This window comes from Diaporthe citri, assembly GCF_014595645.1.
Source record: "Diaporthe citri strain NFHF-8-4 chromosome Unknown scaffold_6, whole genome shotgun sequence".
Classification (NCBI taxonomy): Eukaryota; Fungi; Ascomycota; class Sordariomycetes; order Diaporthales; family Diaporthaceae; genus Diaporthe; species Diaporthe citri.
Genome location: NW_025064851.1, coordinates 605,859 through 622,613, shown reverse-complemented (window position 1 = coordinate 622,613; position 16,755 = coordinate 605,859). Strand labels below are relative to the sequence as shown.

General features: G+C 52.5%; 4 protein-coding genes across 4 annotated transcripts; 3 read left to right on the top strand and 1 right to left on the bottom strand.

The window, feature by feature from the left end:
* Window positions 1-2,500: 2,500 nt before the first annotated feature.
* INS49_012199 (uncharacterized protein) lies at window positions 2,501-3,908 on the top strand (the record flags this gene model as incomplete). Its single annotated transcript, XM_043172904.1, has 2 exons — window positions 2,501-2,674; window positions 2,862-3,908. The coding sequence occupies 2 exons, from the start codon at window positions 2,501-2,503 to the stop codon at window positions 3,906-3,908; spliced, it is 1,221 nt and encodes a 406-aa protein (XP_043022201.1).
* Window positions 3,909-6,189: 2,281 nt separating this feature from the next.
* Window positions 6,190-7,077, top strand: INS49_012198 (uncharacterized protein; the record flags this gene model as incomplete). Its single annotated transcript, XM_043172903.1, has 1 exon — window positions 6,190-7,077. One exon carries the CDS (start codon window positions 6,190-6,192, stop codon window positions 7,075-7,077), a length of 888 nt encoding a protein of 295 aa, XP_043022200.1.
* Window positions 7,078-7,680: 603 nt separating this feature from the next.
* On the top strand, window positions 7,681-12,195 carry INS49_012197 (uncharacterized protein; the record flags this gene model as incomplete). Its single annotated transcript, XM_043172902.1, has 3 exons — window positions 7,681-7,775; window positions 7,847-8,401; window positions 8,463-12,195. 3 exons carry the CDS (start codon window positions 7,681-7,683, stop codon window positions 12,193-12,195), a joined length of 4,383 nt encoding a protein of 1,460 aa, XP_043022199.1.
* A 336-nt stretch (window positions 12,196-12,531) lies between these two features.
* On the bottom strand, window positions 12,532-15,207 carry INS49_012196 (uncharacterized protein; the record flags this gene model as incomplete). The annotated part of the gene is made up of 5 exons (XM_043172901.1): window positions 12,532-13,245; window positions 13,327-13,944; window positions 14,021-14,893; window positions 14,946-15,103; window positions 15,159-15,207. The coding sequence occupies 5 exons, from the start codon at window positions 15,205-15,207 to the stop codon at window positions 12,532-12,534; spliced, it is 2,412 nt and encodes an 803-aa protein (XP_043022198.1).
* Between the last annotated feature and the right edge of the window lie 1,548 nt (window positions 15,208-16,755).

Here is a 16,755-nt window from a genome sequence, read left to right as displayed (position 1 = left end):
ATTAAAGGATTAAATTATTATGCTAATTTAACTTTAAAACTTTTTATATTAAATTATTAATAAATATATATAAAGCTTATATATAAAGAAACTTATTAAGAAATATATATTATTATTTAAGTAATTTAAGCAAAAGATAATTATTAAGGAAATTAAAAAGAATAATAAAAAGTAAAAAAAATAATAATAAATAATTAAGTTACTTATAATACTTAATTTTAAAAAAATAAAAAGTAATTAAAGGAAATTAATTTAAAATAATATTAAATGCATTTTAATAATAAGAATAAGGATAAAGATAATAATATTTATATTATAAAAATATATAGTAAAAATAAATATAAGCTAAAAGGTTTAGCATTAACTTTATAAGCATTAACTTTCTTTATAAAAAAAAAATTTAAAATTAAGGCTATTATATAAAAGTTAATAATTTTTATAAATAAATAACTTTAAAAGCTAAATATTAAAAATAATAAATATAATATTTAAAAAATAATATAATAATAATAATTATAAGTTTAAAGAGTAATATAATAATAAAAATTATTAAGATTTGCTTTAAAACTTATAAGTTATAATTTTAAGCCTTTTTAATAATATTTTTTTATAATAAAAGTTATATATATTTAATATATAATAAATTATAATTTTAAGGCTAATTATAATAAGAATTATTAATTATAATAAGAATTATATATATTTATTAAAAAGAAAAGAAAAACTATAAGTATTAGTAAGTATAATCCTTATACTTAAAAGGCTACTTTAATTATTCCCTTTAAGGCACGTAGCCTTTTAAAACTTAAATAGAATAATATCAATACATGATTGCTTCCCATACAATTATCATACGTACGAGAGACCTACCAACACTGGCGTTATGGACGACCATCGGTGCTCCTTTACTTATTATTTATAGAGGATCTCTTCGCCAGTTGGTCTGTCTCCATGCTTAAGCACACCATCCCTGCTGACACTTGACAGAAAGCTTCCTTGGTCGTTTCTGATCCCGCTCAAGTTCTTTTTCCTCTTCGCTGGAGCTCCTCCAAGCAACTTACATCAAGCCGGTCTCTTGACGCCATTGTCGGTTACCATCGGCCTCATTTGCGTCATCATTTACGACGAGGCCATCCCAGCGGTCCCAAGGGGCCGCATACTCGGCGAGATCGAATCCGGAGGTGATAGCCACGTGTGATCACCAAATCGACTTGCAATGGCCTTCTCAAAGATGCTTGATCTTGGATTATCCGGTTCCACGTGAAACTTGCAACTAGACAATTGTCGTTTGGTCATAAAGTCTTGCCTCTCGTCATATGCAAGGACTCATTGGTCGCTGAAGCGGAAGAAACGCATATGATGCCTGTCACAGCAGGTAAAAGGGTGTGCTGATTAACTAGGGAATGCGATAAGCGTGTACTATCATACCTGCCTTTAAGCAAACTGACTTTTTAGAATTCCTTCTACTTCACATTAGGAGCAACTGGTCACTGAAGTGAAATGCTGATAGCCTTACAGTCAAGTTCTATCACGATATTTACCGCTGCACTACTATTGCAAAAGTGGTACCACCAATTGCTCTAGGCACGCAGTGTTTATATCGTCACAAGTTCACACCTAACTCGAAGTGATTGAACTCCTTTTTTTTTCGGCCTCGCAGTTGTCTAGCTACTTGGATAGTTAAGTGTATCGCTGGATGGGTCACTGCCCTCCTTTGAATGAAAGTTGGTCACGGCCTCTCTGATGTGTCTCCGGAGTTCCGAATCGGAAGCCTTGTATCAACCAGCAATTTTGTTCTAGATTATGAGTATGAGATCGATGGTATTCAATTCTGGGGCGCGCTAAAAGGGACGCCGTGTGGTATCTGTTAGAGACTGTCCATTGTCTTTTCACTATTGCTGAAGACATCTAACCAACTTGATAGGCCTTGTACACTTGAATGCCGCCCTCAATGCTCTGGATCAAGCCGAAAAGCAATGTGAGTCCAATCGCGAACCAGAGGGAGTACCACTGAGCTCCATTGCTATCAAACCAGGCCTGTTTCAAGGTAGTTTGCCGAGGGTGCTCGAATCTCTGCAACAGTGCGACCAGGCGATCATGCCAGTGTCTGAATTCCCCGATGTCCCTCTCTCGTGCGTTGCACGATAGAACAGCTTTGTCTATAATGTTGTCTTTGCGCTGCCTAAGATACCATTTCTCTACTTCCGTGTCTCCTTTCGGGAACAGCAGTGCCAGAGTGTTTAAGGTCTCTTCTACAAGACCATCTGGGAAGAAGGCGCTTGGAGAGTCATCAGTAAATGTAAACATCTATTAAAAAAGTAAACTTCACTGATTACTCATCCTGATTCAATAGAAAAGATGCGTGGTGGTAAATAAGAACAGCATCTTTCTCCGGAAGCAATAGAAGGTGGTCGGCCAGATTTGTTGTCAACATGACACTGAGCCCACCTATTCGATCAAGCTGTCTGACGTTGAAAGTAGCCTCGATCTTGATACCATCATGGCTTCTTCGCACGGTCCCTGGGAAAATCCCGTGGAGGAACTCCCGCAGCGTTCCACTGTCCCAGGTAATGCTTTGACGGCCACTGAACGAGGTTGCAGGGAATCGGCCGACATCTCACATGGTCATCAGACGCACCACCAGGTCGATCGCGCCGTCAAGGACCTCAATCTGGTAAGTATCGGGATTGCGAGTCTGGAGTATCTCCCTGAGCTCGGAGCGAGAGAGGCCCTGGCGTAGAAGGGTGCGATGAATTTCACGTCTTGCTGCGACTGAAAAGGAATTCGCCCTCTGAACGCATGGTAGACCATTTTGCATTGCTCACTGTAGAATTTGAAGAACGGCTGCATCTGCGCCACAGAGATCCAACATCGGCGACTTCGTCCGTTTCGGAAAATGTGTCTTGTATTTCACTGCCGCACACGTGCTTTTGCTGGACCAGAATACGGTAAATCAACGGCAATCACAGGATGGTGACCTGAATGACTTGGCCGGATGCGAATCCGATTACTTCAGTGAAGACGACTCTGCCTACGAGTCTGAGGACGACGATGGATTCATCGATTATTCAGCACTGAGCCAACAAAATTCGTTACCTCCAGCGCAAGCCATGACCATTCGCGGACCAAATTCGTCATGTCATAGTTCATCGCTCAGTCCTAAATTGGAGCTATGTTGCAGGCCGCCACAATGCGACGATGCTTCAGTTATTCCGTCATCCTCAAAAGCGCCAAATTTCATCAATCAAGTTTCCTTCAAATCACACGAGCTGGACTTTGCATTGCGCGACCTTTCGAACCTCGAAACGCCTACTTGTAATATCCCAGAGCTTAAAGCTACCACTGTGTCCCTAATCGGGGCCGGATCGACAGAGGTCGTCGCCTACGCAGGATTAAGGCGAAATCTCAAAGGACGGATGAGCGGCCGCTCGTCCTACATACGCTTTCCTTACGGAGGCATATATCAAGAGGTCTACCCGGTTGTCTTCGAATCTGGCATCCAGGTTGGAGATTCGGGCATTATGGTACGAGACGCTGGAAGCGGGAAGATCTACGGCCATATTGTCGTTGCAAGCATTGCGAGCAGGACGGCGTTCATCGTTCCCGCAACAAAAGTTTTGCAGGAGATCCCCTGGTTGCCACCAGTTGCTTCGCCAATCTACATTCGCCTGGATTACGACTCAGGCCGTTTCCGCCTTGTTCGACTGCTGCCTGCAAGCTCATCTGACGACGGCATTTGTTGCGAACTCTCACTTGCATGTCTGAGACCGACCGAAATACGAAGTCCCGTCGTACGTGCGGCAGGAGCAAGAAGACCTCAGGCCGATACTTCTCAATGGCCAGCCGTGGAGTGCGGGAATTGGTATCGCAGCTGCGTTACGGAGACTGAGGTACGAAAGCACAGATAGATATTTGTGGATTGATTCACTATGCATAGACCACAACGACCTCAAGGAGAGCTCTGCTCAGTTCAGACTCAAAAGAAGGATCTACGGCAAATCCAAAAGGTGTCTTATCTGGTTGGGTGATGTGCACCATGGAACGTCTTCATCTACTGACTGGACGTTTTCATTCACGAGTCCGTCGTCGGGTCAGCCTTCCCACTATTCCAGCCCGCTCGCCATGTCGCAGCAAGACGCCCAGTTAGCTTTTGGTCTCATCGCCCAATTTGGGAGTTTAAACAAGCACAAGGAAACCTCAAAGGGTGATAAATTTGGGATTTCCGTCGATTCGGAGTCCCAAAAAGCTTTGGGCAAAATGATGGCTCTCCCTTGGTGGAAACAATTCTGGTCGTTCCAGGACTCAATCGTCACAAGAGCTGCGATCTTGATTTGCGGTACAATGAGTATGGACTTAGATGCTGTCGGGGAAAGTGCATTCACGCTACGAAAATTCCTCAGGCAAAGAGCGTGGCACAGCCGAAGTGATGGGCTGGACTTCAACGTTCTGATTCCATTTCTGCACACCGTCGGCCGACTGCATCGTTTCCGGCACTACCGATTGCCTAACGAATTCAACTTCGCTATGGAAGCCCTCCGAGACCTATTTTGTTCAGATGCTCAACACAAAGTACTCTCCATTTGGCATTATTTCTACGACATCGAAATTGCGCATGGTATCGACTACTCACGTCCAATGGATCAGATCTGCGAGGAGTTCACTGCTCGTCAGCTTTTTTCAAACAATACTCTCTTCCCCCTGGCAAGAACGACAGAGGTCGGACGAGATCCATCGCTCCCATCATGGGTACCAGACTGGTCGGCCTCCATTGGAAACAAATCAAGCTTCGACAGCGAACTCAGCTTCCTCATGTCCTGGAAGACGTTTGATGCGTGCTCCGGGAAGAAAGCTGTCATCAAAATCAGCGATCATATGCTACTAGCTCAAGGTGTACTTATTGACACAGTGTCAGCGACGTACAGCCAAATGGAATCCGGCATTGATGCATCCGACACGACCCCCCAGTTGGCGTCCCATCTTGGGCTGCCCAGAAAGGGGAAGACAAGCCAACCAATCGGAGAAACTCCTTTCAAAGGCAGGACTCGTGGAGTGAATATCCAGAACCTTTGGCGTCTCTTAACAAGTGACATTCGAATAGGAGAACACGACGAAATGGAATGGAGGCGGGCCCGCGATTCAGACCGAGACGTCTGCCTGTGGGAATACCGATCCGGACTCTTGGGTCACGGAGTGAGCGGGAAAATGCTATTTTCGACCAAGATGAGGTACTGTGGACTGGGACCAGTGGATATGAAGGTCGATGATTTTGTTGTCGTACTGTATGGTGGGAGATTCCCTTTCATTCTGAGGCCAGCTCAAAACTCCACGTACAACCTAGTTGGCTATGCTTACGTGCCCGGTATTATGGACGGAGAGGCGGTCTCACATTCTGAAGAGACACGCACCTTTCAGATAATATAGCAGCGTTGCGGCTTCCAGGTACCCAACTAGTATGGTTGTACACAATGGTAGGGGAAAGCACCTGACTCCCTGCAGAAAAAGTGTTTCTCGATGTAGCCATGACACTGTTGTACGACCACTCGAGCTTATGTAAATGTGAGTCCATCCTGTTTTGGACAGCAATGACTGGAAGCAACACGGTAACAATATATGAAGGACTTCAGATCTCAAGCTTAATCGTTGGATGAGCAGTGATTTCGCAACTTCCTTTTAAGCGAGCACGAATAGGAGGAGACCCCAGCATGAGAAACCAACTGTCTAGGCCCGCAAAACTGTGGAAAAGTTTCTAGGCGCTGAATCAATTGGTTTCATCTGAAAAAAAAAAAAAAAGGTAGTATATGAATGAAGAAATTTGTATCTGCCGCTTCTCATAGGGAATCATCAAATAAATAGTCAAGAGCGTCGCGAGGGTGGTCAAGGCCCTCTGCCTGACGTTGAGCCCCCGATCCCGAATAGGAAACTCGATCCTTGAAACTTACATGGGGCTGAGATCATTTGGACCGCGTGACAGCGCGTTGGGTTGTAATGACGCTAACATGTTCCTCCACATCTCATGCACGTCGGACATAAAAGGAGTCGAGAAGTCATATCGGCATAGAGGTTGACAGAACAGTCCAAATCTTTGTGAGATTCATGGAGTTTGATACCACTAAATTGTACCGCAAGTCCAGGTACGAGAGAACGTGACAGTCGGACAAGCGACACCGATCGTTGCCAACCGACCAAGAGATGGAGGACGCAGCTGCCAAGGAGTTTAGCCATGGCCATCCTGTTGACCTGGACGGAGAAGCGGTAGTCGTCGTGACCGGTGCAGCGGGTGGGATGGGAAGGGCGATCGCCGAAGCCTTCGCCGACCAGGGCCGGGCTCTGCTCCTGTGCGACCTAGCGCCCCTGACCGAGGCGCAAGCAGCCATCACGGCGTCGCGGCCGCCGCTCCCGCTGATCACGACGGTGACGGGTGATGTCTCAGACCCGGGATTCGGGGACAAGGTCATCTCTGCGCTTAATGGGCGCAAAGTCAGCGTCCTCGCGCATGCAGCTGGGGTGGCGCCGTCATTCAAGAACGGCCGTCGGATATTTGATATCAACTTCACCGCCAGCAAGAGCCTGGTTGAGAAGATGCAGCCATACATGGAAGCCGACAGCGCCATCGTCCTGGTGGCCTCGCTGTCGGGCACGTTCATCACCACGTTTCCAGTCGACATGGCAGTCAAGAGGCACCTCAAGGGCCACTGGTCTCCTACGGTATGGCTCATGAAGCAGTGGGCCTACACATCATATGCCATTTCGAAACGCTGTGTGCAACTCTATGTACAGAAAATGGCTACGAGTCTCGCAGAGAAGAAGGTGAGGATTGTGAGTGTGTCGCCTGGGGTTATTGATACGGACATGATGGCGGGTTATGCTGAACAGCCGGCGCTGGCCACGTTTGTGGGGTCCTCGGGGCTGAAGAGGATGGGTAGATCAGAGGAGGTTGCATCAGTGGTAGCTTTCCTTGCATCGCCCGGTGCGAGTTATTGCACTGGGATTGATGTGCTAGTGGATGGTGGCTTGACTGCTCAGAAGGGGAGGGCCACATGGACGACTCTGCGGGCCCTAAAGTCGCGGCCTAAGTAGGAGAAGTGAGATGAGGGCAAGCTTGGAATGAACTGACTGTGAATAAATCCCCGGTGAATTTGATATTTCTCTGAAACTACGCTGCCAGGAATGAAAACGGTTTTGAGGTTTACTGAGCTGAAACGAGGGACAGACAAATTGGAGCACTGCACCGTATTTGAGCTGCTAGATAAACGCCCGTTTTCATGTGAAGTCCAAAGTGGAGACCGTTAGCTTGCAAGGGTGTCCCATGTGGCAGTAGATCCATGCAGCGTTTCCCCACATTGGATTCATATGGTGGGGGACGACGACAATTTTCTGTGCCGCCTGCAAGCTCCAGCTCCAAATTCCGCGACAGACAATTACACACGCCGCAAAGAGTCATACTCCTCTCCCACACGAACCCTCCCAAGGCAACACCATTATTCCCAGCATCATATGCGCTCTCGATAGCAATGCGAGCATTCCAGAAGAAACCGACGCACGGACCGTGACAAAGACTTCCCCAGTCGTGAACTGCAAGCTGGGACCGCCGACATCGACAACAAAACAGAGAGACACAGACCCAGACGACATTATACCCTGCACACAGTCGGACTCGCTATCTGACACCAGTCCCTCGTAATGGCGGCTCGAGGCCCGTCTGCGACTGTTCCTATGAAGGAGCAGGTCGTGGACAACCTACCAAAGCGGTTCAAGGAGATGAAGTTCGGTGTACAGTACGGCCTCCTCGTCCCTCCTACCTCCTTCTGGGCCAGCCCGAGCACACGCTGACACGCAATGCCAATAGGTCGATCCAAGATGTTGTCAGCCAAGGCGTCCTGGAGGTTTCCCAGCGCACACTCTACGATATGGACAACAATCGAGCCCCCGTCGCGAACGGCGCCCTCGACCCGCGACTCGGAATATCTAGCAAGATCGGCAAATGCTCGACATGCAATCTTCCTCTCCAAAACTGCGTCGGCCACTGGGGCCACGTCAGGCTCGCCCTTCCAGCTTTCCACATAGGCTACCTCCGATTTACCCAGACCATCCTCCAGAACATTTGCAAGGACTGCGGAAAGGTCCTCCTGACCGAAGACGAGCGACGGGAGTTCCTGAAGGAGTTGAGGCGACCGGGCATCGATAATCTCAGGCGGACGATGATCTGCAAGAAAATCAACGAACAGTGTAGGAAATGTAAGGAGTGCCCGTTCTGTGGGGCCATCAATGGGCAGATCCGCAAGCTGGGAGTGATCAAGCTGGCACACGACAAGTTCGCGACCTACAACAAGTCCACGGCGCAAAAAAAGGTGGCACCGGAGAGCAAGCTCCAGTATGACGCGTCTTTCAAGGAGGCCAAGAAGTCGAAACCCGGACCTCGAAAAGCACGTTAAGAAAGCCATGGAGGATCTCAACCCCCTCAGGGTACTGAATCTGTTCAAGCTGATTGGCCCGACCGACTGCGAGCTGCTTGGGATAGATCCTGCCGAGGGAAGGCCAGAAATGTTCTTGTGGCAGTTCATCCCCGCGCCTCCGATTTGTATTCGACCATCGGTGCAGCAGGATAGTTCCAGTACCGAGGACGACCTTACTGCCAAACTTGCGGAAATTGTCTACATCAGTGGCCTTATACGTGCAGCTCTCGACAAGGGACAACCAATAACGACCATCATGGAACAGTGGGAGTACCTACAACTGCAGATCGCCATGTATGTGAACAGTGATGTGCCGGGTCTGGTGCAGCCCGGCTTCGGCAAGGCCGTCCGGGGCTTCTGTCAGCGTCTGAAGGGAAAGCAGGGTCGTTTCCGTGGAAACCTGTCTGGAAAGCGTGTCGACTTCTCCGGCCGAACCGTCATTTCGCCGGATCCCAATCTAGGAATCGATCAAGTTGCTGTACCTCAACTTGTGGCCAAGAACATGACATACCCGGAACGTGTCAATTCTACCAACATCGAAAAAATGAGAATAGCTGTCAGAAACGGCACTAAGGAATGGCCAGGAGCCAACGGCATCATCAAAAAGGATGGCGGGTACAAGGTGAATCTGAAGTTCGGAAACAGAGAACTGATAGCAAATGACCTTGCGGTGGGTGATGTTGTGGAGCGCCACCTCGTTGATGGAGACGTCGCCCTCTTCAACCGACAGCCATCGCTACACAAGCTGAGTATCATGAGCCATTTGGTAAAGGTCCGGCCTTGGAGGACATTTCGGCTGAACGAGTGTGTGTGTACGCCATACAACGCCGATTTCGACGGAGATGAGATGAACCTGCACATTCCTCAGACAGAAGAGGCCCGAGCTGAAGCCATCACACTCATGGGGGTCAAGCACAATCTGGCCACGCCCAAGAACGGAGAGCCTATCATCGCAGCCACACAAGATTTCATCACAGCGGCATATCTTCTCAGCAGCAAAGACAGGTTCTTTGACCGAAAGAGTTTCACATATATCTGCGAAATGATGCTGGAGGGCAGTGGTCACCTCGACCTTCCACCCCCTGCCATCCTGAAGCCTACAGCCATGTGGACCGGCAAACAGATCTTCAACATCCTTATCCGGCCCAATCTGCAGTCTCCAGTCAAGGTCAACCTGGATGCCAAGTGCAGAGAATATAAGCCACGGCCCGGAATGGCCCCTGACATGTGTCCAAATGACGGCTGGCTGGTAATCCGAAACTCAGAAATCATGTGCGGAGTCATGGACAAGTCGACTGTGGGATCTGGAAAAAAGGACTCAATTTTTTACGTGATACTACGAGACTATGGCCCGGACGCCGCGGCTGGTGCCATGAACCGGCTTGCGAGGCTCTGTGCGAGATCCTTGACAAATCAAGGATTCTCGATCGGAGTCGGTGATGTGTTCCCCATCAACGGCCTGACCGAGTCCAAAGACAAGCTCGTTGAGGTTGCTTACAAGAAGTGCGACGAGCTGATCGCCACGTACAAGGCTGGAAAGCTGGACAAGGCACCCGGTTGCGACATGGAACAGACCCTAGAAAACTCGATCTCAGGTATTCTCAGTAAGGTCCGTCAAGAAGCTGGTCAACAATGTGTGGACACACTGAGCCACAACAATGCACCACTTACCATGGCCAACTCGGGTTCAAAAGGTTCAGCCATCAACGTCGCTCAGATGGTTGCCTGTGTCGGACAACAAATTATCGGAGGTCAGCGTGTGCCGGATGGTTTCCAAGACCGAAGTCTTCCTCACTTCCACAAGAATGCTCGCCAACCCAACTCGAAGGGTTTCGTCCGGAACAGCTTCTATACTGGTCTGGTCCCGTCCGAGTTCCTCTTCCACGCCATTTCTGGAAGAGAGGGTCTGGTCGATACGGCTGTCAAGACAGCCGAGACTGGTTACATGTCGAGACGACTGATGAAGTCGCTGGAAGATTTGTCAACGGGCTACGATGAGACGGTCCGTACATCCAATGGCGGAATTGTTCAATTCCAATTTGGCGCGGATAACCTCGATCCCGTCGATATGGAAGCCTCCGGAAAGCCTGTTCACTTCGACCGCACATGGACACATGCTGAGACCCTGACGTGGGACAACACGGAGCCGACATTGCTACCCCATGAGATCATTGAAGTTTGCAAATCAATGTTGGATGTTGAACGTGCCAAATATGTGAGGCGACGAATGACGGACGGCAAGGTGCTCGCCTACGACGACGACAGCAACATGTCGATCGACGAGCATGAGAGTGCCCGTATCTTCCTCAGAGATGTAGAAGGGTACGTGGCAGCTCGTGCGAAGAAGCTTTCAAGAGCGAGAGGAGAAGTTGGATTAGACCCGGACGACGGCGACGCAATGGAGATCGACACGTCTGTTGAGGACGAAGTCAGTTTAGCACGTGTTGAACGTGTTGCCAAGGTTTCTCGGACTACATTGCAGAAGTTTATTCGACTCTGCCTGGACAAGTATAAACAAGCGCATGTGGAACCCGGACACGCGGTCGGGGCTGTCGGAGCCCACTCCATTGGAGAGCCGGGTACGCAAATGACGCTTAAGACGTTCCATTTTGCTGGTGTCGCCGGTATGAGTATTACTCAGGGTGTGCCTCGTATCAAAGAGATTATCAACGCATCCAAGAACATCAGCACGCCTGTCATCACGTGTCCTCTGGAGAACAAGAAGCAGATCGAGGTTGCCAAGGTCGTCAAGGCCCGTATCGAGAAGACCTACGTGTCAGATGTGATCAAACACATTGAGGACGAGTGGCTTTCTGACCGAGGCTTGATCGTTCTCGAGGTCGATATGGACGTCCTTCAGGATATGCACTTGGGCATTGGCCCAAGAGACATCGCAGAGGCCATCGTCAGGCACAAAAAGTTGAAGGTGCTACGAGAGGATATTAACGTTGGTCCGTCGTACATCGAGATCAGCGTGCGCAACACTTGGACAGATCTCGCCGAGCAGAAGCGGTTGGCCAGGAACGGCAAGTCCAGCACCGTGATCGAGAGTGCCTCAGATCTCCTGCTGCGCGTCAACTACCTCCGCCGCATGCTACCAACCGTGGCAATCTCGGGTTACCCTGACGCCACCCGAGCCATTATCCAAACGTCGGAGAACCTCGAGCATACCGTGCTGGTCGAAGGATACGGGCTGCGTGCGTGCATGACGACGGAGGGTGTTATTGGCACCAAGACGCGATCCAACAACGTGATGGAGTGCCGCGACATCCTCGGCATCGAGGCAGCGCGGAGCACCATCGCCAACGAAATCGCAGAAGTCATGGGCGACATGGGCATCGATCCTCGGCACATGCAGCTCCTCGCTGACGTGATGACATACAAGGGCGACGTCCTGGGTATCACTCGGTTCGGCCTGCAGAAGATGCGCGACTCGGTCCTGCAGCTCGCTTCGTTCGAGAAGACGGCCGACCACCTGTTCGAGGCGGCGGCGGCCATGAAGACGGACAAGATCGAGGGTGTGTCCGAGTCTATCATCATGGGCCAGTCTATGTCGATCGGTACGGGGTCGTTCAACGTCGTCCGCCGGATGGGCCTGCCGGACTGGTTCCTGGAGAAGAAGCCGACGCTGTTTGAGGACGCGTGGGGCCAGAACGTCAAGGCCAAGAGGGAGGCTCGAGTAGCGAGGGCGGCGGCAGGGCGGAATGGGGATGCGCTGCGGGCGATGGCTGCTGCTGCATAGGAAGCATGGGCAGTTATTAGGGCCCGGGAGCGGTAGGCCGCCAGGCGATGTCGCTCTGGGAAGTGAAGATGGTGTGGATGGACTTGGATGGTTCAAGCGATCAACAGGTTGTACTACTACGGTAGAAGTTACCCTGTCTCTATTATAGGAACAAGAATTGTGTTCTGGTCACCTCACGCACTCAGGCCTCACGTGGAGCTTTAATTCTTGAAAAAAGAAGTTGTCTGAACGTGCATGTAGCACTTGTCTGCTGATATACTGGAGACATGAATATGTACAAAGAATTCCCTAACCCACATCCGCACGTCACGTCGGCTGGGCATCCCCAACTCCGCATCAAGAACCCAACGCCAAGATCTTGGCCGCCGCGTGCTCAGCAGCAATGACAATCGTCGCAGACGGGTTCCCCGTCAGCTGTCCAGGGAAGATACTGGCATCCAGCACGAACACGTTATCCGTGCCGTACACCTTGGCATTGGTATCAACAACCGCCGTGCCCCCGGCAGACCCATCATCAGTGCCCATCTTGGCCGTGCCCATCCAGTGGTTCGCCCTCCGGCCGTTGGCCGTCACCAGCAGCGAGTCGACGTACGCCTCGGCGGTCTGGTTCGCCCTGGGGCGCACCCACTCGAGCCCGGGGATGCCGCGCAGCGAGTCCTGGACGCTCCTGATGCCGGCCACGACCGCCAGCCTGTCATTCTCGTCGTGCAGGAACGGCTGCGTCGAGACCGTCATGCTCAGGCTGCCCGTGATGGTCGCGCGGCCGCGGGACACCTGGCCGCGCCCCAGGTACTGCGAGATGGTCATGGCGTGGGTCGAGTTGGTGAAGGCCGAGTCGCCCTCGACGCGGGCGGTCCACTGCAGCTGGCGCGTGACGCCGTCGGCGCCCTTGATCTCCTCCCAGAGCATGGGGCCGATGTTGGGGGCCGCCTGGGCGAGGATCCCCGTGCGGTTGCCGAGGTAGGCCTGCTTGTCGGACTTGATTGGCCTGTCCCAGGCGGCGTAGAAGTCGTAGAAGACCACGTCTGGGTGGGTGACTATCACGTCGGTCTGGAGGCGAGGTTGGTTAGCTGGGGAGGGGGGAAAGAGGGGAGGGGGGAGGCTTTATGTGGGTGGTGGGTGGTTACTCACGTTCATCTGCTCGACGAGGTTGGACCCAACAGGCAGGTTGATCCACGAATCATTGCTGATCAACTTGGCGCCGTCGGCCGAGGCCTGCACGATGGACAGCTGGTCGGCAGGCCCGATGCCGCTCCTGAACAGCAGCTTGGGCGTCCCGAAGGCGCCCGCCGACGAGATGACCCTCCCGGTGCCGGGGGTAAGGTTCACGGTGCCCGAGTACCCGGACCCGGCGGAGCACGAGACCTCGACACCAGTAGCGTGAGACCCCTTGCGCACGATGCGGTCGACGGCGGTGTCGGTCCACAGCGCGAAGACGTCCTTGCGCGCCGCGGCGCTGGCGAGGTACGTGGCCAGGGGCCCGCCGCGCTCGCCGCCGCCGAACATGAACTGCCCGTGGCCGAAGGTGCGGTTCTTCTTCTCGGGGACGTCGTTGCCGACCACGTACTCCCACCCGCTCGCGCTGAGCCCCTTGGCGAGGACGTCGTAGCCCTGGTGCAGGTAGAGCTGGCCGTCCGTCGAGGGCTGCCACGTGCCTGGGATGCGCTTGAAGGCGCACTCCGTTGCTGCCGTGACGTCCGAGGCCTTCCAGCCTGCTGGGAAGTTCTCGTCCCAGTCGGCAGGGTTGGGCTGGTGGTGGGTGTCAGTTACGGGTTCTGGTGTATCTTGGAACATTTGAAGCTTGGAGGGATCAGTGTCGACTCACCTTCCACCACAGCCCTGCGTTCACGGCCGTGCCTCCGCCCAGCACGCAGCCGGCCATCTGGTCCATATCAGTGCACGCTATGCCGGCCGAGTCCACCCAGATCTGGTTGCAGAGACCGGGCACGTCGAACCGGGTCAGGTTCGTGCCGTTCAACCAGCCAGGCCCGAGAGCGCCGCCCCATTGCCCCGTGGACGCGGGCCCCTTCTCGATGAGCAGCACCGAGTGGCCCGCCTCGCTCAGCTTGTCCGCCATGGGGATACCACCAGCGCCACCGCCGACGACGACGTAGTCCCACGTCTTGTTCGCGGGGATGGTCTTGCACGCCGCAGTGGGCGTCGCGGTAGGAAGGCTCGTGGTCGTCGTGGCATTGCCAGTTGGGGTAGCGCCCGCACAGGTCGTGGCTGTCGTCGTGGGCTTGGGTGGAAGCGCCGCGTAGTCAGAGTAAGCAGCCACCGTGGCGTTGGCAAACGAAGCGCCATACTGCCCGAACAGACGTCGGTGGTACGGGATGGTGATGTCGTTGGGGCAGCCCGGGTTGCCGGGCGCCTCGTTGGCGGCGGCGCGGCCCAGGACCGTGGACCCCGTGCTCGTCGAGATGCTGCCCTCCGCGCCGTCCTGGTTCCAGACGAAGCAGTTCTGGCAGCGGTAGACGATCTCGAAGGCGGTGTCGTTAACTGTCGACGCCAGGGTCGTGAGGGTTGCGTTGCCGGTGTAGCGCGCTGGTTCCGAGTATCCTGAGGCGAAGCGGAAGGACGTGAGGACTTGGCCTTCGAAGGGCCATGCCATCAGAAGCAGCGCTGATATCATCTGGCCGGACTGGCCGTGGGACAAGCCGCAGTACGCCGCGCCTGCTCCGGACGGGGTTGTGCAGCTCTGGCTGTTGGTTAGAGACGATGCGTGTACATCAACGGGCGGGGGATCTTACGAGGTATCCGATATACTCATAGGTATCAGTTGTCAGTGCCGTATCAGGCACGACAAAACCAAATGTGTAACCGCTCTCATCCACCCAGGTCGGGAACGTAATGTTCGTCGACGGGTCTGTGTGCATGACGGGATCTTGTGCCCAGCATCGTTGTCCATCTGCTTGTTGTCAGTGGACTCTTCGAGCAGAGATGCGAGTGGAAGCAGCACTCACAGAAGGCGACCGCGGTCAACGCGACGCCGATACGTTTTGAGAACTGCATCATGAAGACGTCGTCACCTCTTGTTTTGTCGGACCGGCGAGATGGTGTGTACAGATTCTTTTTCACAGTCCCCAGGAGGCAGACCCGGGAGACTAAATACAACTGGCCATATCAGCTGCGATATAGAGGCTGCTGAAAGCCAAGAGCGGCTGTCAGCTCCCCCCCCTTGACTGGGATCCTACGTTGCTTGAAGGACTGGAATGGTCATTTGTGATGGTTAATCACCGATAGGTCAGCCCCCTGTGCTACACGGCGGGGTGGAGCATAACAGCCCTGTGGAAGATTATATTGCGGCAAAGGAGCAAGCCACATCGCGGGAGCCATAACTAGGTTCCTTTGCCCTCGGGAGCCGGACGCGTGGCCCTGAATGCCGGGACAGGACCGGGGGGGGGGGGGCGTGTAGCCTCAATCCTCTCAAGGTTTGGACGAGAGTCATGGCGCCTACCCCTCCAATATGCGTGCGTCGGGGCCGGAGGACTTGGCTCTCCTCAGCCGCCGGGACAAGCTCTAGGCCATCCGTTTCATGTCATCGCGCCATGGTCTTGTCACGATGACCACCGTCGATATGCGGCCAGCAAAGCCGTCCTGAATTTGTTTAGCTGACCCCTTTTGTGCTTGTTTTTCGGCATGTGCTGTGGGTGCATAAGGCCAAGGCTGTTGGTCCCAGGGGGAAGGAAGGCAAGAAGCGACTAGTCGTCTGCAGATAGCTGAACTCTGCTGGCCCCTCGCCTGAAGAGAGTTTTTCCGCCGTGGTCCTGCCCGGCGGGCAAGGGCGTCCTGTTTGAGATTGAGAAGTCGAGCCCCGGGTCTTGGGGTGACGTTGGAATAAGGTGCAGCGATCGGCAATCCCGCATCCCTCTCTGTTGCGGCGGTCAGTCCGTTTTGTTTCTCCTTGGCGGCGGATTCCGTGACGGGGTGCCAACTCCGTCCGTCGACTTTGGATAAATGACGATCGCTTGGCGGGCTGACTCCCTTTTTTGGTCCCTCCTCCTCGCGGCCTCGTTCATTTCATTTATCTTCGACAGGAACCAATACCCGCGCGTACATTACTCAGGCCAGATCCTCGTCATAGACCCGCCTTCAGCCTATGCAGCCTGATCGCCCACCATGACCCTGGGAGCGTTTATATTTATACCCACTCAAACACGCCAAGAATCCCGTTCATCCAAAGTACGTTCAAAGGAAAATCTGTCCCCGTGACCTCCGGTATCCACATGTCATGATTATTCGGTTTGCTCCAATTGGCCCTCCAATCGATTCCTTGAGAAGGATTTGGTCATTAAGTCTCCTCCCCCTCGTAATCCTGGCGGCAGAATTGTGCTCATTTCGATCGTGATTGTGTGCAGATTCATAAACCGCCACGGTCCCTCTTCAGGGTTCTCTGATTTGACGGCCGCTGTCAGCAACATTGTATGGTCTCGCTCCCGTCTGGGCCGTCGAGCCGCCCAACCGAAATGGCCGTTGATCTTCAGTGGTCGATCCGACGTGGGATTCTTTCTCTTCGATGAATCAAGCTGCTAAACTACACCTCTCTCTCTTTGGTCGTGT